This window comes from Juglans microcarpa x Juglans regia, chromosome 7S, assembly GCF_004785595.1.
Source record: "Juglans microcarpa x Juglans regia isolate MS1-56 chromosome 7S, Jm3101_v1.0, whole genome shotgun sequence".
NCBI lineage: Eukaryota > Viridiplantae > Streptophyta > Magnoliopsida > Fagales > Juglandaceae > Juglans > Juglans microcarpa x Juglans regia.
Genome location: NC_054607.1, coordinates 2,403,676 through 2,428,597, shown reverse-complemented (window position 1 = coordinate 2,428,597; position 24,922 = coordinate 2,403,676). Strand labels below are relative to the sequence as shown.

The 24,922-nt window shown below is 33.4% G+C and overlaps 3 protein-coding genes across 3 annotated transcripts; all 3 read right to left on the bottom strand.

Moving 5' to 3' along the window:
• Positions 1–529: 529 nt before the first annotated feature.
• Positions 530–2,345, bottom strand: LOC121241703 (zinc finger protein ZAT9-like). Its single transcript, XM_041139590.1, has 2 exons — positions 1,018–2,345; positions 530–702 (listed from the first exon to the last, which is right to left on the bottom strand). The coding sequence occupies exon 1, from the start codon at positions 2,188–2,190 to the stop codon at positions 1,075–1,077; it is 1,116 nt and encodes a 371-aa protein (XP_040995524.1). The 5' UTR covers positions 2,191–2,345; the 3' UTR covers positions 530–702; positions 1,018–1,074.
• Positions 2,346–14,121: 11,776 nt separating this feature from the next.
• LOC121240360 (zinc finger protein ZAT9-like) lies at positions 14,122–16,060 on the bottom strand. Its single transcript, XM_041137779.1, has one exon. The coding sequence runs from the start codon at positions 15,925–15,927 to the stop codon at positions 14,377–14,379; it is 1,551 nt and encodes a 516-aa protein (XP_040993713.1). The 5' UTR covers positions 15,928–16,060; the 3' UTR covers positions 14,122–14,376.
• Positions 16,061–23,222: 7,162 nt separating this feature from the next.
• Positions 23,223–24,322, bottom strand: LOC121241390 (cyclin-U2-1-like). The gene is made up of 2 exons (XM_041139146.1): positions 23,814–24,322; positions 23,223–23,671 (listed from the first exon to the last, which is right to left on the bottom strand). The coding sequence occupies exons 1-2, from the start codon at positions 24,221–24,223 to the stop codon at positions 23,404–23,406; spliced, it is 678 nt and encodes a 225-aa protein (XP_040995080.1). The 5' UTR covers positions 24,224–24,322; the 3' UTR covers positions 23,223–23,403.
• Positions 24,323–24,922: the final 600 nt, after the last annotated feature.

Genomic DNA, 24,922 nt, shown 5'->3' with positions numbered 1-24,922 from the left:
TTTTTTTTCATTTTTGTTTGCTATCAAATTTTGTAATTAATTAATACCCATTTCGACTTTAGTTAAGTCACAAAAATACGTTGAAATATTCATTACTATTTATTATTTTATTATTATTTTTTACTTAATTTTTATTATTATTTATTATTATTTAATAGTCTATTATTATTTTTATTATTACTATTAACAGAGTATCTGATATCAAATTACTAACTAAACGCAACCTTAATCAATGTGATTGGGAGTTTCCATATATTTTCAAGGTCTGCCTCAGCCAGATACCTCAAAAGTCACAACCAAACAAAACAAAATTGCATCCTTGGCAAAAACTAGAAACTCTGCTTTTTCTCGTGATCAGATCACCCTTTCCAGATTTCCCATATATTTAGAAAATCAGATGCACCCTTCAAGGCTTTTATCACAGTCATTAATCTCTGCTGGTTTTTGCAGATCTATGAGAAAAGCTTGAAACGGTCTTGGGCTGAAAGGAAAAAAAATATATATATATATATATATTTGGAACAGTTGGTAAGAGGTGGAAGTTACTTTTCTATTACAAAAAAAGTACAGGTTGATCAACTTCTTTTGAAAATGACTGTAATATATTCAGCAAAAATTAATGGTGGAACAGTTCCCTTGAACCGCTTGGAAACTGAAACAGAACCTATCAACAAGAACGTCGATTTCTTCTTCTGCAGAATTCTATAATCACGCAAAAAGAAACCAAAAAAAAAAAAAAAAAAAAAGAGAGGAGCAAATTAGGACAGTAAATATTGCTTACAAATTAAGCAAATCGGAAAATAAATATGTGGTTCCTTCCTCCATTAATGGATGCTCCAAATCAGTTGTTAGAGAAAACAGAACAGAATTCTGGTAAAAGAAAATACAGGTCGAACGTGGAAGAAGAATAATGTTCTATAGATATAGAGTTATCAAAATTCAAACAACCCAATTTGAATAACAATAACTTGGACATAATACTAGATCCAAGGTCACCGAAAGACCAAAATTTTTTACCTTGGGTTCAACCTATTTCTGCTGCAAGATTCATTGCTAGCTGAAGAAGTTCATTGCCTAATGGGGGTTCACGAATTCTGCATCAGACACCGCAGAGAGCTCGATTTGGCTAAACTCGTCATCATCCATTGGAGCTGGAAGATTAAGATCTATGAAAGCTTGACCAAGCTTGGTTGAACTTCTAACAGAAGCTGGAGGCCGTGCGGAGCCAGTTACATGGGTTCTCTTATGCCCGCCAAGAGCTTGTCCAGAAGCAAATACTCTCAAACAAACAGGGCATTCGTGAATCTTTTTCTCCGTCATAGACGGAGTACCAGCATTTTTTTGCTCCAACTTGAGCTCGTAAATTGGAGCAGAATTAAGCTTGATCTTCTTGTGGCTCGCTCTGTGTCCACCCAGAGCTTGATAGGAACGAAAGGTTTTCTTGCATGTCTCGCACTTGTACCTGCCTCGCGTTCGTGTCTTGGACATCTTGAGCTGTTCCTCGGACACGTCGGTCATGTCCTCCAAGGATCTCTCTGATATATCTTCCAAGTCTTCGTCCTCGTCGTCTTGTTCTTGTTTCTTCCATTTGTCCCTTGAGAGCATCATGAGACAAAAGGCAACATCTTCCTCGGTAGTAGTGTCGGAGATCGAACTCACTGGTTCAGGCTCAGCCCATGACTCGGCCTTGTTCATCGTGAACTTGAGCTTTTTCATAGCATCATCATCTTGTTCTTGAACTCGCTGATGATCATGATGAAGAAGATGGTACTTTTGTTCTAAATTCAGAGTCCGCTTGGATCGTCGCCGAGTCGGATTCTTTGACGACTCGGTCTCGCTCTCCCCATCTTGAAGAACAACAGACCCAGCATCCACAGCAAAAGAAAATTCAGGATCTACGAATCGAATGCTTCTCTTTGGGTTCTCTCTCAGCTCATAGCAGAGACCCTTTTCTTCTCCTCCTCCTTCCTCTTCACCAGAGGAAGATGATGGTGACGAAGCAGACTCGGTCTCACTGAATTGGTCGTGTGGTGGTAGTGGCGCCGGCGCCGGCGCTGGCGGTGGTGGTAATGGTGATAATTCTGGTCTTGCAGGAACTGGAAGATTCAACATATGAGACCTCATGTGACCCCCCAAAGCTCTGCCATTAGAGAAGCCTCTGGAGCATAGCTTGCACTTGTGCTTCTCCATCACAATCCAAAAAAAACCCAGAAAGCAGAGCAGGAAACACAGAGCTATATGCCTATTTGTCTCTCCGAGAGAAAAGCTTCTGAGCTCTTTGGCGTTCTCTTTCTTTCAATGTGAAAGAGAGAGAGTGGAAGCTAAAAAAAGGAGTAGGTGACAAGCATTCCTCCACCAAGTGATATATACAATGCTACCAAAATAATAATTATATTATTATTATTATTATTATTATTATTTGTAATACTTCCTAAAAATTAAAAATAAAAAATGGGATTTTTCCTTTTGATTAGGGACTTAATCTTTCTCATTAAAAACAGCTAAAAACAATTAATTAGAAACTGAATTAATTAATTTGCCCCTATGCATGAGAGGAGAAAGAGCGACATGTAACATGCACGCCTTGCCCGTTTCTAGTATTATTTATTTCCCCACCTCATTTCTGTTGTTTTTTTTTTTTTTTTTTTTTTTTTTTTTTTTTTTTTTTACATATTTTCAATTTCCCCAAAATCCCCTCTCCACAAATCCTTGAAATTGATAAAAATAAACAGAAAAAATTGCATGGAAATACGTGGGTTTTCCATTTCGAAATTTATTTCACATTCTTAAATATTAAATGTAGAATATTATATTTATTAATGCTAAATATATGAAATTTCATGAAGGGCATCTTGGGAAGTAGAGAAAATTTTGTTTTTTTTGTTTTTTTGATTTGGACAAGTTGGTTTTGTTGTAACCACGCAGGAGACTGAGAACCCCTAAAATGGGTAACCAACAAACCATCCCATTGGTTACTATTCCTTGGAAGAGATGGAGCAAGTGTCATCAAGAAAGTAAGATTATTAATTTATAACTTTAATCATAAAATGATTATATAAAAATAAACACACAAACTGACGTGGCTTGATGTGGTGCATCATGTTATAAAGTTAATTTTATTATAAAATAGATCTAATAGACGTCATAAAGTTACATCAGTTTGTAAATTTACTTTTATGTAATTTTTTGTATTTATCGTTCTTATTTATAAAAACACAATTAATTATATTTTTTGATTTATTTACTCAATTAAAACGATAATTAGTTTATGGTTTTTTTTTTTCACATCTAGAATTTTTTTGTTTTAATTTTTTACTTTTTATTTTTGAGGATGATATACATTCCTCCAATTTTGGATCTTTGGTTGAAAAGGGTGATGGGGATGAAGGGTGGGAAACCAATCTCTCCCTTTGAGAAAGGAGTTTTCTAAGGGTTTGGGGTTGGATCAGTTAACGCCGTTTAGTTAGGGGCAAGGAGAGGAGACCCAGTCCTATTCCAAGAAGCAGAGCTCCCGAACTCTCCTTTTACAGTTTAATTCTATAGCTTGGTGGTCCAATGAAAAAAAAAAAAAAACACATAATTAGAGTTCCATGTTAACAGTCTAGCGTTACACGACGTTGTAGAACCTGATCTGCGCCTTGTCGTGACAGTTACGTGTCAACAGAAATGTTATATTTTGAAAATGTTATTTATACTTATAATTTTATACAGATAATAATCATAAGTGCTTGACGTGTAAGTTTGAATTAAAAAAAGTAGTTCTGTTACATATAATTATTTTTGTATATTTTTATATATTTCACTTATATGATTGATCAAAATAATTATTTTATATTAAAAAAGTGACGCAATCAATCACATTAGTAGAATTTTTGTTTTATTAATTGATTTATCTGTATTTTGGTTCATATTTTTTTGTCTTTTTTTCAGAAAAAATTTTGTGAATTGGACAAAATCTATATGATTAAGTTTGAAAATAATAATTGAAATTGAACTTATAGCTTAAGAATTCTATAAAATTCTTGATCCCTCGTACGAAACCAAGTTAACTCTTCAAAAGTTGAACGGGAAGTTTCCTATCTTCTTCTACAAACGACATTGCCGTTGGCATTTTGTTGGGCTTTATAGATAGAGTTAAGTAAAAAGTAAGTACAATTTTTTTTTTTTTTTTCTTTCTTTCCTCTTTTTTCTCTATAGTCTATACTGGTTTTATGCTGTATGTACTTGGTTAGTACGTATGAAAATAGATACCTAAATGTAGGCGTCCCAAATTCTCCCATCCAAGCTTTACAACTACCCTAGGTAGGAAACATTTTCCACTTGAGCGTATGACATTTAAATTTTTGTGTAAAAAAATAAATAAAAAAATAAAAAAAGAAATCAGGTTCTAGTGAGGGATGAAGGAATTCTGAGAAATTATTATACATATCAAGTTCTAGGCTGCATCATGCATGCATTCTATTACTCTTACAGTTAATACTACAAAAAAAATGATTATTTATACTCAATTATATTCTACGAAAATAATCAGTACTTATAAAAATGAATTCATTCTCATCGCAAATATTTATTTATATATATATATATATATATTAATATATGTAGACAAATATCTAGACAAGTTGGGAGTTTCTGGTTTTTAATGAGGTTCATGCAGGTGAGGTCAAAAGTTTCTTGGTGGTTGGTAGATCATTTTGGTTTTACATAATAGTTTGAGGTGTAAATGATTTTTTATTTTTATTTTTTGTGTGTGTCATGTATGTAGTTTGTGGGATGTATAGTACTTGTTTTAATCGACTCGGTTGAGCTTTATGCTATGGTATTTATACGTATACCCACCCAATTGAGAATGATGGAACGATAGTACTACTTCCCATTTGATTTGATTTTTTTTTTTTATTTATAAGAAATACAAGAATTATATAAGTTTAGATTTTACAAACCCGATGAATAACCAATTAAAAGTTAAATTAGAAAAATGAGTCAACTAATATTTATTACATTGATGCCGTGTCACCGATAGCTTGAAATTTGCAAGAAATTTATAATAAAATTTATAGCAAATTCATCATTTTTTTTAAGAAAAAAAAAATCTCCTATCTATTCCTTTGATTATCATTCTCTCATGTCTTGTCATCTTAACAATATTAGATAACTTCAATTACCAATGATTTTCTTTTATATTTCTATTTTAGGCCTCTTTTTGATAGTGAGATAAGATAAGAATAAATAAGATAGTTTTAGATGAATTGAATAAAATATTATTATAATATTATTTTTTAAGATTATTATTGTTTTAAAATTTGTAAAAAATTATTTTTTTATTATATTTTGTATAAAAATTTAAAAAAATTATAATGATGAGATGAGATGGATTGAAAGTGTTTATGTATCCGAACGGAACTTATTTATTTATTTTTTGCTTTGCCCCTCTTCATATAAGCATGTCCCATCAATATCCAATCCTCATTCATAATTAATTCCCATAATTCGGATGAAAGCATATATATATATATATATATATATATATGTATGTATGTATATGAAAGTGACTCCAAAGTCTTCCGAAATATTTTTGATTGATTTGTATTTTGTTGTACATCCTATCGTATGTCCTTGCGAAGTTCCATCATACACACACAGATATAATTATCACCGACTTTTGGTTGGCCAAAACCAAGAATCAAACGCAAAACCTGCCCCATGCATTAGGTGTAGTTAATAAAGTTCAACTGCGTTCATGATTTGATTAAAATAGGGACAATTCTTGTAAGAAGTTCTGAAAATTGAATAATGTTATATACAGTTATAGAGTGTGTAAGTTTCGCATATTTATCTTGAAAAAATCATTATTAAAAAAATAGTTTTTCATATAAATTTTAAATTTATTTAATTTTTTTCAAAATGAATGTGCAACACCTTGTACACCTTATATTAAGGACGGTAAATATCACAAAAAGAGAGTTTTCTTTCTGACGTAAATTTTAAAAAAAAATATTTTAGTCACAAATAGATTACACAAAAGTAAATTCACAAATTAACATGGTATGTTATATTATAAAATTATTTTTATTATAAAATAAATCTAACAGATTCTATAAATCTACATCAGTATATAAGTTTATTTTGTATAATATCTTTATCTATAGCAATTCTCAAATTTAAATGTTTTTACTTGCATTATCTGCCGACCAAATCTTTTAGAAGGTCCTAAAGCAAAAATTAAGAGCTCCTGTATATAAACGGGAGAGATGCGAGAAACTGTAAAGTTCTCCATAAAGTAAAGTTTTCCATAAAGATTGCGATCTTTTCGAAAAGTGGGTGTTTGGATGTTGAGTTGAGTTGAGTTAAGTTGAATTGAGATGATAATATATTATTAGAATATTATTTTTTAATATTATTATTATTTTGAGATTTAAAAAAATTAAGTTGTTTATTATATTTTATATTAAAATTTAAAAAAATTATAATAATAAATTAAGATGAGTTTATATACCAAACGATGAATGTTTTCGTTCTTTTTTTACTATTCCCTCTCTTTCATTAACATGAAGAAGGGAATACACGCGAGGATTAAAAAAACACTGAACTTCATCGTTCCTGATCTTCTTAATTATTACAAAGAAAGCATATACCAATTATACATTGAATTACGAAAACTGATAATAAAGTCCTAATTAATCAAATGATATCAGCCGATACAATATTAATATACGAAAAAAGAGGAATGATAGTTACAGTCGTTAATACGTAAGTACTACACAATCATTTTAAAAAAAATAAATATATACACTGAATCCACGTAAAAAAAATAAAAAATTTAAAAATAGATTCTATTATTTTTTTAAAGTAACTACACGACTTACGTGTTCTATCACTCCATATAGCATTAGTAAGAAAAAAAAAAAAGCTATTCGCAGTCAAAATAGCTGCAATCTCCGTGCACTAATAAACAAGCAAAACCGAGACGAAAATGCGGGAGGAGAGGAGCTTATTTGAAATCAGCTCTGTAGAAACCTTCCCTTAATTAAGAGTTAATTTGGAAAAATCCCAGCTAAAAATTAGTGTTTCCAAAACAACATTGAAAACTACTGTGAGAGTGTGTGTATCTATTGCAATACCGGATGCGAATTCATGCCTTGCCACCACGTCGAATCTCGGAGAAGAAAATGCGGGAGGAGAAGAGCCGATTTCGCTTGGCGGAGAAGAAGCTGGCTTCCAGGCCGAAAATGCGAACACCCCTGGGACGATTTTCTTTTTCTTCGTGGGATATCACCAGACCCAATCACCGAAGGTGCTTTCTTCTCGCTTATTGCCTTTCTTCTCTTCTTTTTTCCTTTTTTAATATCTAACATGGGACCCAACCACGTCGAACATTAGTGAGCGCGCGGCACCGTCGGTTTTCGAATGTATATAGAAGAACTAGCTGTACCGTTTGATTGTTAGACTGTATTGAGATTAATTCAATTCACTATAATTTTAAATTAAATTTAATATTTAAATATTCGATTTTCAAAATTACTAGATTCATCTCAATTTAAAATCTTTTTACACGTGCATGAGACTCACAAATTTTTTTAATTCAATATCTATTTATACGCGGGACTTATAACTTTTTTTAAATTTCTATAAATATATCTAAACTCATTTTAACATCCAAACATATCTAAACTTATCTTAAGTGATCTCTACAAAATTTACTCTATCATCTCAACTCATTACTATTTATAAAGAACTCAACTCAACTCAACTCAACATTCAAACGTTGCCTTAATATATACCATTTAGAGCTATAGATAACTGAGAAAATCAGGACATATGCGCATCTATAAACCGATGACTGATTAATCGCTTAAATCAGGACATATGCGCATCTATAAACCGATGACCGATTAATCAAGTGATAATGGATTAAGATTTTTATCTATGTACAAATTTTAAAATTTAGTGTAAAGAAAGATTAGATATACATATAAAATGAAGCTCATATAACATCTATTGTCATCGATCCGTATGGATTTCTCAAACAGCATTAAAAGTTATTTATATAATTTATGACCTAGATCGACTTTATTTATTTATCTATTTTGTGTATAATCTAAACCCTAAAGTACTTTGCCAAATCTCTTCATCCTTGTTCTTTTTTTTATTTTATTTTATTTTATTTTTTTTTTTAATTTTCTTTCATCCTTGTTCTGATTGATAGGTATGGTAGCCTTGCAAATACATGAATTAGCGCCGGTTATGCAGGCATGCATTAGTACTTGAGAGCGAAAACCATGTCGGCTAGCTATACGTACGTACGCGTTTTTTGACGGAATTAATTCTATATGTATAGGCCCCATGACCTTGATTTTCTTGAACTGATCTTCGAACCCTTTTTTTGTGGATCGTTTCACTTTCCATGTAAAGAGTCCTCATGAATCTTTCTGAGTCAGCTTGGCTGCACATTCTATATTATACGTGCGACCCAGTAAAATTCCACAACATTAATTAAGTACTACTACACTCTCAACTTTTATTCCGCAATGAGCGTGCAAGAGACGTTGTTCATCATCTTGATCATGGAATATTAATATTCAAGCAGCATGCAGCAATATTCATATTGGAGAACAGCGCTCACAATTAATAATGACTGCCTAGCCACTAATTAATTAATCAATTACTCAAAATTTTTGATCAGGGAATTAGAACACACGGTACTATAAAAAAAAATGAATATTTGTGAAAAATTATTTTCGATGATAATGACTATTTGTGACGAGAATAGATCATTTTAATAAAAAATAATTATTTTTGTAGCATATAACTGGTCACGTATAAACGTTTAGGAAACTGTTTTCTTAATTAATTTCTAGTTGGCCATTCCCCCATTTTTTTTTTTTTTTTGGCTATTTTGAAGGTCTTTGTAATGATCATGTCTTCTTGCTTATGGAGTATACGCGTATGTACCATTGACATGATACAGGTAAAGTTCAATATCACCATATGATATCCCGAGGTCGACTTTTAATTTGGAGTTTATGGGATTGATTTTGCTTCATATAGATACAAGATTGAACAATATCATGTATTGTTCACTTGATTCTTAGCTTGATGTTTCTCTTTTGATCGTTTGGCTTTATGGCGCACCATTTTATACGCAAGACATAGAAAAAGAAATTATAAATTATAAAAATATAGAAAAATATTATATACTGCACTCTTATTCTACTTCCATTATATCATATTGATAAAGAGATGATTAGTGTCATAAAAGCATAATGCGATGAGAAATAGAGCTACTTTTATCGATGGTATAATATATTTTAAAATGATAATATTCTAGAAAATGTTGGCTACCCCATCCGGGTTTGAGCCAATTAAGAAGGTACCTCTACAATGCTTAAATCAATAGATAGCAAGACACATTGCAATTAACATTTGGCAGGCAAGGAATTAGAGGACTATATATATATATATATATATGTATGTATGTATGTATGAATTCTTTTTTTTCTATTCAAAACAAATAGATGTATACATATTCCATAATAAATTTCAGAAATCGACTTTATTAGGGTCAAATTAAAGACTGGAATCTGATCAGTCGCATCAATGACCGTTCTATAATATATATTAAAATCCTTGCAACGAGTGTCTTTTTAAGTAAAAGCGATAGAGACCCATATATATTGAAAGTCGCCTTTGAAACCTGCAAAGAGTTCAAAATGAAAGGATGAGAATCAGATGTCAGTCAAAAAAAAAAAAAAAAATCTTATATTATTGATTTTAGGTATTTAATTCAATTCAAACCTCGTAGCATTGATTCTAACTTCTGTTTGGATTCTCAGAATTTGGTAATCTTTTACGAAGCTTTGGTGCATGATGTTAAATATTATAAATATATAATACAAATAATTAAATTCACATATTTTTATTAGTTTAAACTTTTGGGATAAGTGATACTGATTTCACATGATACCAAATCATAAGTTCTAAATTCGAATCCATACTCTACACTAGAGTCTAATCTACACGTGAAAATGAGTATTAAGCATATAATTAAATCTATTTCTTTCTATTAGTTTAAACTTTCAAGATAAATTGTAATTTTAATCCTAAAAAGTCGTCCCGTCTACACAAAAGAATATATATGGCTACTTATCCACATCCACCACAGTTGCTAGAACTTTACTAGAACAATATAGAAATTCGTAGTCTATTGCATCTTGATTGTGAAGAAAGTTGGAGTACAGCCTGAGTCTGGGGGATGGCTAGGGTTTGTCCTATGAGTTAGAACTTGGAAAATTGTCCAAGCTGTTCGTAGCCTTTTAATTTTTATAGCTATCTGATCTAATGTAATATACATCAGAAATAAAATCGATCGGTTAAGGCCCAATTATTGGTATTGGGTTAAGGGCCTTGACCTAAGTAGCCATGCAGCCCAGCCCAGCATCACGTACAGATTATTTGAATGTTACGATGAAAAAGAACACAACGCAAAATCTGGTTAAAACAAACAATTAGACTGCTTTTGTATGTTGAGTGGAGTTGAATTAAGTTAAGTTATTTATAAATAGTAATGAGTTGAGATAATCGAGTGAAGTTTGTGAGGTTCGTCTAAGATCATCTAAAGTGAGTTTAGATGTATTTATAGGAAGTTAACAAAAGTTATGGGTTTTGTGTGTAAAAAGGTATTGAGTTGAAATAGATTGTGAGTCTCACGTGTAAAAATTTTTTTAATTGAGATGAGTTTAGTGATTTGAGAATTTAGTATTTAACTGTTAAAAAAAATCTAATTAATTTGAACCGAACTCGGCTAAACTGGTACAATCAAGAAATCAAATGAGCATCCCCACGTTATTTTATATATATATATATATGTTCACTAATGTCTGGTTAGTGCATGTCAACAGTAGTACTGATCCATCTGCTTTTACTTTTAGGCGCATGACATTTTGTTCAGTTCATGGATTTCCTAAATAGAGACATCCAATTTCCTCATCATATTGTCTACTTTAAGAGTGAAGTTGACAACTCGCATTAATCTCTTAAACCTATATATATATATATATATATATATATATATATATATTGATGGCAGGCCATTCTCAATGCAAAAATTCTACTTGAAGATAAAATGATTTTTATTTTTTATATATTTCCACTTTGTATGTTCTTGAAAACAAAAGTGTTGAGATTATATAATTTTAATAATTAAATTTATTTATTTTTATTAATTTAAACTTTATAAGAATATGATAATTTAACCTGAAATTAGACAGAGATCTTGAATTATAATCCTAAGTTTATATTTCAACATATTTAATATTTCATGTGATAATAATTATGACGAGGGGATTAATTATCCTTTTTATTTAAGAGGCACCTACAATAATTTGACCTCTCTCTAATTTGTCTATGAAAAATGTTTGTGTCATCGAGATATTCTCCCGAGACAGTAAATTTACTAATTTTTTTATTTAATGATTAAGTAAGTATTTTTTAATGATATTATGAATTTGTTTTGTAAATATTTAAAGGTATAAAAAGTATGAAAAAAAATTGAAAAAAAAAAAGATCAAAGAAATAATTAAGGTTAAATTATCATATATAGAGGATCCAATATCGATATCTTATGGTGCATCACAGACAATTCTAAGTGGTTGGTTGATATTTTTTTTGTGGGATTGGTGGTTATAAAGCTTTCGAGTTTAGCCGGTGGTAGAAGGTTGGTTAATTGTTAGGTCTTCGATAAAATTAGTGTGTATATATATATATATATATATATATATACATATGCTAGCAAAGTCAAACCCTATAAGTACTTAGTACTGTTTTGTGTAATCGAACTAATGACAGCAACATATGTGTCGGGTAATTATTGTGACCAGACATGATATTTTATGCAAATCTTTGCAATCTATTGCCTACATTATTGCTGAGGGGAGATGTCTTGCTTGCAAGTAAAACTGCATGTGAACCATAGATATATAAGACCTTTTGGCAAACAATACGTAGTTTTAAATTTAATATCTCTAAATGAGTAATATATATATATATATATATATATATATATGTATATATAAAGTTCTGTCCACTTTCTTTAAAAAAAAATTAGGTCTATCATTAAAAAATATTTTTTTATATACATCTCAGATTTAACGACTTTTTTAAAGGGAGTACGCAGTGGGATCAAATAAAGTTGTATGGTTTATCATGATGAGTACGTAACTTGGTTAGCCATATAATACTATTGTTTAAGAGACTCGTACATATTCTGATCACACTTGAAATTGAGTCCTTAGATGGCTAGTAGATCTGCCTGTGTACGTAATGGTAATGGATAACCAATAACTTCCATGTTCTCCTCCATGGAATTAAATTAAAAGTGTAGACCTTTCAAATAATCAAGCAAACAATTTCCATAGTCCAAATTACAACTTCTCTAATTGAGATATTGAATATCCTAATTTCATCATTATTAATAATATATTATAAATAAATAAATAAATTTAACTATTTTTATCAGTTTAAACTTCTAGGATAAGTGGCAGCTGGTGATTTCGCATAGTATGAAAGCAGAAGTCTTTTTTGAATTTGAGCCCTGACTTTACAGTATTATATTTTATTTTATTAAATATTTCATGTGTTGAGCATAATACTCATTTAGAAGGAGATTAACCCACATGTAAAGGAGAATATTATTAAGAATATAATATAAATAATTAAATTTAACTCTTTCAGTAAATTTAAACTTTTAAAATAAATAGTACTGATTTCACAATATAGACACTTTTTTTTTCTTCAATAGGGTTAGTCCATCGTGAACTTGTCAAAGTCATAATTAATGTCGGCCAAGAGTACTAGCCAACAAATTAATATTTGATCAAAGAACATGGTTGAGTTGGCCTAGCTACCTTCCGACTCGATCTGAGTTGGTAGTTAACAAATCTTAAATATTCATGCCAATTTAAGAACTTGAAAGATAGATCCACATATAAAAAAGATGTTACAATAGTACTATTTATCATTATTTGTATAAGATTTTTTTAACAATATTCTTTATTTAATAAATACTATAGAATATATATTTATCTTCTTCAATTGAAGCCTAATCCAAGGGAATAATTCCTGGACAAGTAAAAACAAATCATGCATGCATGGTGGTGTGAGAAACACGAGAACATGACAGCAAAAGTGCACCTGATTACAAGTGTCAAGCCTTGATCCATCTGTGCTCATGATGATCAGTTCTAACGTCAGCAGTACCACAGCTCAGCTCATCAACTAAGTCAGTCAACGATTTTTAGCTAAATATGCATTGTGGATGTAACTTTATAAAATATCTAAGCTACCTACCTTAATTAGCTTCACACACTTGGCATACATGTACTATGTATATATATACATATATGTATATATATATATCATGGATTATAAATGGATCCAACTAATGACTATAGGTCCAATGCTCCTCTCACTCCTCCCACACGATTTGATGTTTTAAGTAGTGGCCCCCATATTTCTTCGGACCATATATATTTTAAGTGATTGATGAAATAAGTCATTTGAAACATATTAAATCCCTAAGTATGATTGAAAATAATAAGGGAAATATATGTTATACAAAAGTAATCCTACAACTTAATGTAATTTGTGATCAAATTGTAAAACTACTTTTATTGTAAAGTAAATCTATCAAATTAGATAAAATCACATCAATAGAATTGTTTTTGTATTTTTGTATTTTTTTTTTTTATGTAGCAATTCTGATCATATCATCACATCCAGATCTGAATACCCAGTCTTAACATTTTGCTCATTTAAAAGAGAAAATGTACAGCATCGAAGACCAAAACATCCATGATCGACTTGGTATCCATTTAAACAAGCAAAAATGGTGGGACACGATCTTTTACAACTCCTCATGTGCAACTAGTAATTTGGACTGCACGATCTGTACTAATTCCAACCAGAATAATCTAATCTTAACTGATGAAGCAACGTTCGATCAGGAATCAGAGCTAGTTTAATGGCCAATGTAGACTGTCACTACTAAAAACATCATGCAGTTCACCTTTTTTTTTTCCCATCTAATTAGCATCTACAGATCAAGGGGAGAATCCGGGAATCATGGAATATGTTTTTATTGAGAAAAAAATCGTATGTGCTTTGCAGACCTGAGTCCCATTGGCCCACCAAAATTAATACAGCAAGAAAAACACTAATATATATTATGAACATGAAAAAACAAAACAGTGTAATTACGAGTCTTTTGAGTTTATACTTACAGTTTCTTCGTACACATTAGAAAAGGAAGAAAAAAAAAATGAAAATGGAATAATTACTTGGAGAGGATGCATGATCGTCATGACTTTGCTTCACAAAAACTTAAGGGTCAGCTGCCACATCAGTAGTTGAACCAATCCCCACCTGCAACCAAGGTGAGGAACCCCCACTCGTGTTCATGTCTTTCAACTCACTTAGCTTAGCTAACTTCACTTTACTGTCTGCCTCATCATCCACATTCGGCAGTAGTATCGAACCATTACTGATCATGTGATGGATATTATTATTGTTGTTATCAATGTTGTCATTGTCATTGTCTGCATTTCGACGGTGGTGGAGGTTTTGGTGTTGGTGCTGGTGATTATCTTCCTTTTGATCTTTTGCACCTTTCCAAGGCTGTAAATAAATATCTGTAGAAAGTCCAATCCGGCCGCCTGGAGGCTTAATTATTTGGACGTCCCTCCGCGCCCCACTAAGATCGTGATGATCATTAAGTACGACTGGTGCAGGAAGGTTAAGATCGAGCTTGAGATCAAGCAAGTCTGAATCATCATCGAGCTTGGGCTTCTGATTTATTATTTGCTGCTGATCCATCTGATCTTGCAGCTGCTGAAACTTAGCTAGCGTAGAAGTTTCGGGTGCGTTTGATGTAATCCAATGGCACCTCTTATGGCCACCTAGCGCTTGCCCGGACGAGAAAATACGATGACATATCGAGCACTCATGCACCTTTGATTTCCTCTTGGATGTGGATGCCATTAATGGCGGATTAGAAAGTTGATCGAATTGTAGGGTTGAGTTTGATTGTGTAGGGAAGAATTCTTCGTGCGTGATCACGTCGTCGTCGGCTTGACTATCATCGAGGTGGTGGTGGTGGGGGTCAATCCGGGCGGCGAAACAGCCTTTAACTTTTTTGTGGCTGGCTCTGTGACCACCTAATGCTTGGTGGGAGTTGAACACTTTCTTGCATGCCTTGCACTCGAACAATCCTTTGGCCACGCCCTTGTTCTTGCTGTTATGATGATCTACAGGAACCTTCAACGAAAGTGGAGCCATAAAATTCATGGGGTTTCGTCTCTCCTGATCTTCTTTACTGGCGGAAGCACAAGACTCCTCGGGCTCGGCCACCATAGGGTCGACGCCTGCATTTGATAACATCATCAAGCAATTTGCGAGGTCTTCCTCCTCGCTAGAAGGGCAATTCGAATTGAAATTATCCACTTTCGCTCTAAATGATCTTTTTCTTTTAGACCAGGCGCCGCACCCTCTTCTTGATCCTGTGCCATCATTATCGCCTTCTGAACCAGGCGATGACAAGAGGGACTCGGCGTCTTCGGAGCTACATTTTCCATGTTCGAGAAAAGATTTCCATGACAAGAATTCTTTGCCGCAATTCTCGCAAACACGGCAGCTCTTGAACCGATTTGGGTTTGTTCTCAAAGCGTACATGCGCTTGCTGCTAGGGGGAACGTTGCCGCCGAGCTTGTCATCCCAATCACTGGCAGGGTCTTCGTCGTCGATGTGTCCGTTCTCGTCGCCTATTCCATGAGCCCTCATGTGACCTCCAAGTGCTCTTCCACATCCAAAACCTTTCTTGCAAATTTTGCAGAAGTGCTTCAAGTTTGATGCAGGATGTTCCAAAACAAAAGCCATACAAAATCAAATGAAGAAAAAAAAGGAGAAAAAAAAAAGGAAGAAAAATGAAAGGAAGTCCAAGAAAGAGATGAACACGTACGTACAAGAGACAAAGAGGATGAAGTGGGATAAGATTAGAATTAAGAGGGATGGAGTCAGGCACGTACGGGTTGGAGTTTATTCTTGTAGTGGAAGTTGTTGTGGGGGTTTGTATGGTGAAAATTAAGGGGCAATAGTCCTAGTTTTTAGTTGGAGTATTGGTTGTGGTTAATTTGTGTGTGTGTGTGTGTGTGTCATGTGAGAGAGAGAGAGAGAGAGAGAGAGAGAGAGAGAGATGGGAGTTCTCGAAGAAGATCAACTATAGAGAATAGTGGTGCATGACAAGTGGAGGGAGGGTGAGAGGGTAAGAGACTTTTTCTAAGACTTTATAATTTATGTGGTGGTGGCGCCGCCAGTCAAAAGCAACTGAAGGAGGCCCGTGAGTCCAGTACGTACTCATGTGTGTGTTTGTGATCATGTGTGTGTGTGTGTGTGTGTTCGAGAGAGAAATGAAAGAATCAAGAGATCATCAGCTCGATCGATATTGAGAGAGTCATGTGAGGGATCGAGCTGTGACTAGTGAAAGGGGAAATTACGGAGTGGTTAATCTAACTGCCATACCCTATTCATATCCCTTCAATTCCAAGCCAAGAAAACTAATTTATGCTTCTCCTTGTCTGTCGGTTGGTTCAAGCTGCTTTTCCACACAATATGTATATATATATATATATATATATATATATAATATTATTGTCCACTAATTTATAATTATTATTGATCTTGTAATTACCATTAACCCTTTTGAGATCACGTACGTTTATCTTTATATTGCATTTTTTTGTTTTATGTTCATTAATTATATAGCTAGCTAGACCTTCTTAAAAAACCCTAAAATGGAATATCACGAATATTTGACATCCTCATGTATATGCATATATATCTATATATACACACACAATATATAACATTGGAATATTATTGTATAAATTAATGCATGTAGTACTTCTATATATGATTAATTATGTTATTGGTAGTACTATTTTTGAAGACCTTGAGTCTACGAGAAAAAAACATATTTATCTTTACTAAATTTCATTAATATATATATATATATATTTAGGATCGTTATGAAGAAAACCCGGCCGAAAAGTTAGGATCTCATGAATTAATTAAGTAAGATATTCCTAGCTAATTGGTTATAATTAGTACTGGAGCAAGGCATGATATGATCAAGTCCATTAATGCAGCTAGCTAGCTTGTTATGTATTTGAAATTAGTTATATATTTAGGAACAAAACTCTCACATGCAAACTTTTAATAAGTACTACTACCACTACAGATCATCATGTATATATGGTTTGTCTTCGATCATCAAGAGATCATTCATGTCTTAATTAGCTTATTTAGAATATGGTAATTTTCCAGGTTTGGTTTCTTTTTGGGTGGCATGCATGCCTGTCATGTGTTGATCAACTCGATCATCTGCTCCTGATCTAACCCATTTAACTCGATTGATCGTGTTAATTTAATCATATATATATATATATATATATATTTAGAGGAAGACTTTAATTGAGTTGACTGGGTATAAATTAGACAGCTTAATTTAGTAAGATTCCGGTTTAATTAGCGATCGATCCGTTTATAATTTTATTTTATCTTAATTCCAGCCAGAATCCAGTACTCATCGGTGATGATCACCATAAAAGTCAATAATTTCTCTCCTTTTAACTTGATCTTTAACAATAAATTTCCAATATATAAATATTCTCGGATGCGCCTAATTAAGTGTCTTTTCAGCTGGCGAAGAGACTAGCTAGCTAGCTAGCCCTCCTTGGCTAGCTGTACGTTTCATCTGATCTGCGACCTACTTGACCTTTTACTTTGCCCTTCAGGTACGTACCATTTAAGTTGAATGTGAAATCTAGGCGCATGCAGGGTTTATATCCTGATCTCCAGCAAGTGCATGCAGGAGATGATGGATGATTGCGCGCTAGCTGCATCTTCAAATTAAATGTCTAGTACCCCCCTTGATCATCAGATTCTCATATATTCTGAAATTGTACGTCGTACTTGCTGATACATTGTTCCTTTGACATGAGTCCAAATCAATGTAACAAATTAAGAGCAGTATCTAGTCTTGGAGTTGGGTATTCTCGATCTCCTTTTTATCTGATCTATATAATCTATACACAGATCCATTATATATTAACAGGGTTTCGAAGGTGATATGGCAGCTGGATATTCTCCTAATTTTCATGTTTTCTTTATTTCATGATCAACTCTTCTTGAAAGTAAACTAACCCTATTAATAGTTTATCGACCAGATTCCTTCAATGATAGTGAGTTAAAGAAGTTCCAACCAGTATTTGAGTAGTCAGTAAACTCTTTGTCAAGCAATAAGCAAAGACATTGCTTAAATGAGGGCAGTGTGTTTAGTCTGTAGTCCATCATTAATCATTCTTTTTGCTTTGATTCCAAGCAATAATATTCCCAAAACCAACTAAGTTAGTGATAGTGATTAGTGATAGATCAGTACGTAGATCGAAGAGATCAGAGCACGTATAAATACCTATTAATTATAAGTTCAGCCAAAGTCCATCTGATCTAGAATTAATCAAACCAGTTCTTCCTGCACAAATAACACTGAAAAAAAAAATCATGGTTAATTAATTAATGGGGACTGTCCATGAGAGGGATGTCATATCATTATTATGACCATTTTGAATGAAAAAATTAAGCCACCTATCTTCCAATTTCATTGATGAGTAAATCAGATAATGGGTTTAGATTGGTAAGTTTGCAGCAGCTCCTAGCTAGGGATCATCAGATCAGGAGATCAGAAAAATGAAATATTGATGAAGCTTTAATTAATTTCATGAGTTTGGCCCACTTCTTTCATGAATGCTTTTCCCAAGATAGCAATGTTTAATGATGAATTTAAAGCTATATATCACGTATAATCTTCACTAAACATAATAATGCATTTTACAGGTGTGGAGGAAGGAACTTGAGGAGCAGTGTTGCATTCGATTCATGTGTGTGTGTGTGTGTGTGTGTGTATTTAGTACTTGAAAAGCTGCTTAAATATTTTGTGGTAAAGGATGAAAATTAATCTCATGTCAACCGTTGATTAATTCCATGTTTTAGAGCTTCTCTTTCTCTGCATCATGGGATCGAAACCTTGCAACGAAATTGGAAAATCCGAGAGTGATCAAGAGTCTTTTAGCATTCACAATTGGCAGATGCATGCCATGCCCCAAATGCACTTGACTTCAAGTCACGAATGGTAATACCAGTACTACTACGCCTGCATTAATGGAATATTTGCATGGATAATTTGCAGTGAATGAATAGTGACAGAGGTTTTACCACTAAATGTGGATTAATCATGAACAGGTACAGTTGCATGCATCCATAAAGATGGAATATGTAGTGGCTACCGAGCCAGGAAAATAAGTAAAAAAAAAAAAAAAAAAAAAAGTGTAGGGTGTGGGCTGAAGTGAATCCAATCCAAAACTAAGTCCAAATCGTGCTCGAAAGAACAGGTTTGGCCCATATATTATTGGGCTCAGATTGATGTCATTCTGTGCTAGCTGTTGCTGCTGCTATATTTATCAAAGCGCAAGCGCGCGCGCGCGCATATATATATATATATATATATATATATATATATATATATACTTAAAAGAGCATATTAATAATGAACAGGAATGAACACTAATTTTGTTTGACACATTCTTCTTCCACTTATGTCCCACTGTACAATCTCACAGCAATTATCTTTTTCATAAAATCACTATAAATCATCGCATAACAGAGTAAGGGAGAGATAGAGGCTCGACTGGGCATGAAGGAGTAGGGGAGGTGCCAAGGAGGGCTGGTGGTGGCGGCATGGGCTGCAGGCGATGGATTTAGGCCGTGCAACAACAAAAACTAGTGAGATAGAGAAAGGTTTCATGAGAGAGAGAGAGACAGATCGAGGAGCTGTGTTGTGAGTGGCCTCGTAGTGGTTGCTAGAGGCGGCATACGCTGGCATCGTGGTGGTCCTACGGTGGAGGATCTAGGATCTCGTGAAGAGAGAGGGCATGAGAAGAGCTGGGGCTTCGGTTGGAAGAAAGGAGGAAGGGGAGGGGTCGTCGGCGAGGGAGGAGGTTACTAGTGGTGGTGCGGTGGCGTGGGGGTGGCTAACGATAGCGCTATGAGGAGAAACTCATGCGTACAGAGGAGTTGCGTGCATGGGGCTAGAGAGGAGCTACAGGTGGTAGGTTCCATGAAAGTGGTTCACGGCATGAAGGGAACTCAATGGTAGTGCTTGGTAGAGCTGGAGCTGAGCTACCATTATTTGACATTGTAGGATTTGATTTGTAAGTTCTTTCCAATCAAATGATCTTATACATATCAATGATATGGAGAGTGCAATATCACCGACATACAAATATATAAAATTTTTCTTATAAAATGGTATGACGTGTAATTGGAGATATATGGATACGTGACACTATTAGAAATTATTAATCGTAACCAACAATAACATTCTCTTGTATTAATTGCATTCATGTAAACCATACTGATCATCTACAAATATTAATTAACTTAGGAATTATCAAAGGCAAAGAGACCGACTAATTGAGTTATGGATGGAATGTCTTAAACCTTGACCACTTTATTAATAATGGAGATCACAGATTAAACGTCGACGTACGTAGTCCCAAACTACATACTCTTTGATCATCTTCTGTCTCAAATATTTTTCCCAATGTAAAAATGGATCAAAATCTGGCTTTTGGATGGTTTGCATCTGAGTTTTGAACCCTGTAATTAATTAATTATATAATTATACAACAATACAACATAATTTTTTTTTTAATAATAATTTTCATATACATGCATATAATATATATGTTTGTACAAATTATCAAGTTTAAATCGATTAGGACACCTAATTAATTAGTGCCAATTATTTTATAAGCTTTCTGTATAATTTGTCCAGAACCTGACGGAATCTCATCATGATTGAATGTATATTATGTATATCTGCATGCATATATAATAAGTTTTCTGTATTTAATTATAAATACACACTCATGGTTTGATATAATGCGAATCATCCAAAATAAAAAAATATATGTATTATATATTAATAAAAGGTACGTCCTCAAGGTTAGGTGAATGTTCATGGACATGGCAGCATAAACTGGATTGAAATAGATCACATGTCCGTCTAATCAATTAAGCTGCATTTATTCTCGATTTAAAAGCAGCCTCATCATTAAAAAAACAAAATTATAAAAAAATATATCACTGTGATAATTGCCTCTAGTTCTTTTCTTGTAGAATATAGAAAGTTTCCTCCATCACTCTACTTAATTTCCGAGAGCCTATATTCGGCAAAAGTAATGCCCAATATTGGGAAAAAGGCTTTAATTTATGGTGCTTTAATTTACTTTTTGACCATTACAAACACAATTATTGTAAAACTTTTGAATAAAATATTTTTTTTAAAACCATCAAAGTCAAACATATAAAAAAAAAATTATTAGATAGACGTGGTACGTTCAGTTGAGTAATATTAAATATAGTTTTAAGATGTGTAAATTCTACGCATTCTTTTTAAAAAAAGAGCGTGACTCATTATTAAAAATTTATTTTTTCGTGTGAGTTCTATATTTACTCATTTTTTTTAAAAGGAGTGTACAGAACAGATTGCACATTCTAAAACTACAAATATCATTACTCTAATTGGTTAAGGCTGAGCAAAAACCTAGAAAATATAGAAGCAAGCCCGTGTACACTGTACATGATATTGATCACCAGTGCAATCCTCTGAATTTGGGGATATAAGACTTGGGATTCTTGAATTTGATCCAAATACATATGGAGTGGACTTCTTGATAGAAACATAGGCTCCAACTTGGGTGTTTAGAGAGAGAGAGAGAGAGAGTAATAAAGCATAGTGGTGGGACTCTCTTATATAGTTGTGTTGTTCTGATGAAGCAAAAGGGTTAGAAAAATGAAAGTATGAACATTTGCCGTTTGGAAAGTTGGAGATAAAGAATGATTACTTCAAACGATGATAATGCTAAATTATGATGGCCAGAGCGCTTATTAATATTCCAACTTATGTACGTGTTAGTCTCTTGCATGTGTTGCAATGCAAAAGAGAGCCTTTCCTTTTTGAATTGATGCATGTCCATCACTACTTCACCTTTTCTTTTATTTTTTAAATCTTAGTATTATGATTTTTGTTTCCTCATGTTGTTATAAATATCAATGTAATATGAGTACTAATGATGGATGCACAATTTTTGTATGACTTTTTTTACAATTTTATTTTAAATAGTCATGTTCATGTAAAATTTGAAGATCAAATTAGATTATTAAAAAAGGATGGTGTTTTTTATGATGTGTGATACTATAATTGCATTGGTTGTTATAAAAATAACCTTTAAAATAGTTGTATCTATATTGTAGATGTAAAAGTTTAGCTAGAACTAGATGACTAAGTTGATAAGTTTGAATATAATTAAGTGAATAAGATGATAAGAGTATAATCGATCTCGATGTAAAATAACATGATGACTGAAGTGGGTTCCATGAATGATGATGATGGAAAAAGTATAATCAGTCTTTTAACATTTTTATAAAAATATAGTACTAACTCCTTAACAATTAATGTAAGACTCGCAAGTTCATGGAACAACATGATGTTGAAACCCTAGCTAGATCAAGTTTTTAAAGATACAAAATATATATAAATATATATAAGCGAGATCGATGCCTCTAGCAGCTCCCAATAACCAGTCCATGCACTAGACTAGTTCAGTCCTCACATCCATCCACTCTGTTTCTTCCGGCCTCTTTCCTAGTTCCTAGTACCCTTGCATTTTGCTGTCTTCTCATGTTGGCAATACATGATTATATAATATGATATCCAGATCATGATCATCCTATGCAACAGTACTGCAATCTCATGTATATATATATATATATATATATATATATATATATCTAAGATGATACGACGCTCTCTCCCACATTTTGATATTTCAAAACTCAAAACATTCATATGTTTATTAAAACGTATGAATTAAGCGCAAATCATACCAGTCCCTGAAAGCAAGGGATTTCACACCTCCACCTGCTAGCTAGATTGTGACATGAATCGAATAATATTCCCAATTCAATTTTACACACCAATTCTAATATATATATATATATATATATATATATACATATACATACATACATGCATATACACGATCGATGATCACTAGTTTATAGTTTATATAAAAGTACACGCACTCGCTGTGTTTCCCTTTCCCTGAGATATATATAATCAGGCCTACAGTTATACATTTGATCTTTTTTTTCGACTTGGGTCCTGTAAATCCTTGAAAATTCCCATTAATGGTGGGGTAAACTTGCCAAAAGGATGAAATTCCCCATTCTAGTCTACAACATGACACGAGCAATCTGATTATTATACCCTCTTTCTTCTCTTTGCTTTGCTTTTATTTCCTCGGCACATCTTAAAGTCCTCTCTATATGGTAACCTCCTCCAATGCTGACCTCTCTCTCCAAGTGACAGCAATAGCTCTCAAAAACACTTACATTGACATGCAATTTGAAACCAATCGAGAACAGGAATTCGAGCTCCAACTTGTTCAATTCTTCAGTCTTTAATCCCCCAACTCGAGCAAAGTATGAGTTTCTGTAATTCCTGTTCAAAAAACAAGAGTGTACCGGACATTAGACTTGCCAAAATGATTAAAAAAAAAAACATATATAGCTTTTGGCATGCATCCTCGACAATATTTGAAATACCCAGAAAGTAAAAAAGTGAGAGGAAGAAATTAACTCACATGTCCTCCGCATACTTAGAAGCCACCATGATGGTTGTGATGAGAAAGCTATGGACATTTCTGGGACTGATCCGAAATTCCGGATTGCTCTGGCAAAACCGATCGATATATACATAGGCGACAACATAAATCGACGGCCCGGCCCGGGTGTACCTGAAAATCCTCTCTAGATAGAACTGAATTGTGATGTCCGGAGTCTCGTGGCAGTCGAAAACTCGGGTTCTAGAGTCTTTAGACAAGGCCCATCTGCAATTTTTGACAATCCTTTGATTCCTGGCCATACTTCTCTCAATGAGCGAGGCAAGAACATCGATCACCAATGGTGTGTTGGAGTCATCTTGGTATGAGTAGGAGTAAACATCGGATCTGAGCTTTCTTGGAGATATTAATGCGAGTGCAGATGAGTCCATGTTCAACTCAAATGATATAAAGAGAGATTTGGATTTTGTGATTGGAGGATGAAGATTTGGAGGTCTCTATCTGAGGAAGAATGTGAGAGAGAGAGAGGGGTATTGTTATTTAGCAGTAGGTTTTAAGAGAGGTTTATATATATATATATATATATAAACATATGCAAGTGGGGGACTGAGTTGGTGCTGGAGCGTGGGAGAGATTGTTGTGTGCCGTTTGGAAGGTGGATGGAAGCCTAGATAATATCAAAATACAGATACGTTTGCCTCTTGTTTGTAAAGGCAAACTACAGCAACCAGCTCATGAACTAAGCTTGCTTCACTATATAATACTAAAACCCTCTCTCTCTCTCTCTCTCTCTCTCTCTCTCTCTCTCTCTCTCTCTCTCAGTTTTCGTTATAAAGTTATAAACATTAAACAAGAACTACACTGCAAACCATCAGGCTTTGGCTTGCCGTCACAGTCAGAGCTTCTATCCCATGTCTATGGGGGGTCAAGTCCTCACAACAAAAATTGAATGGTGCTGTAATTGTGGGCTATTTGGATTTGGACTTAAAACGATTCCCAAGCCCAATTTAAAGATACAAACAATAAAATTAGGCTTTGAACCTTCTAATTCCAAATCTATGACCCAATCCAATACCAAATCCAAGAATCCGTCCAATTACACGTGGTAAAATGGGTGGGTACAAATTTGA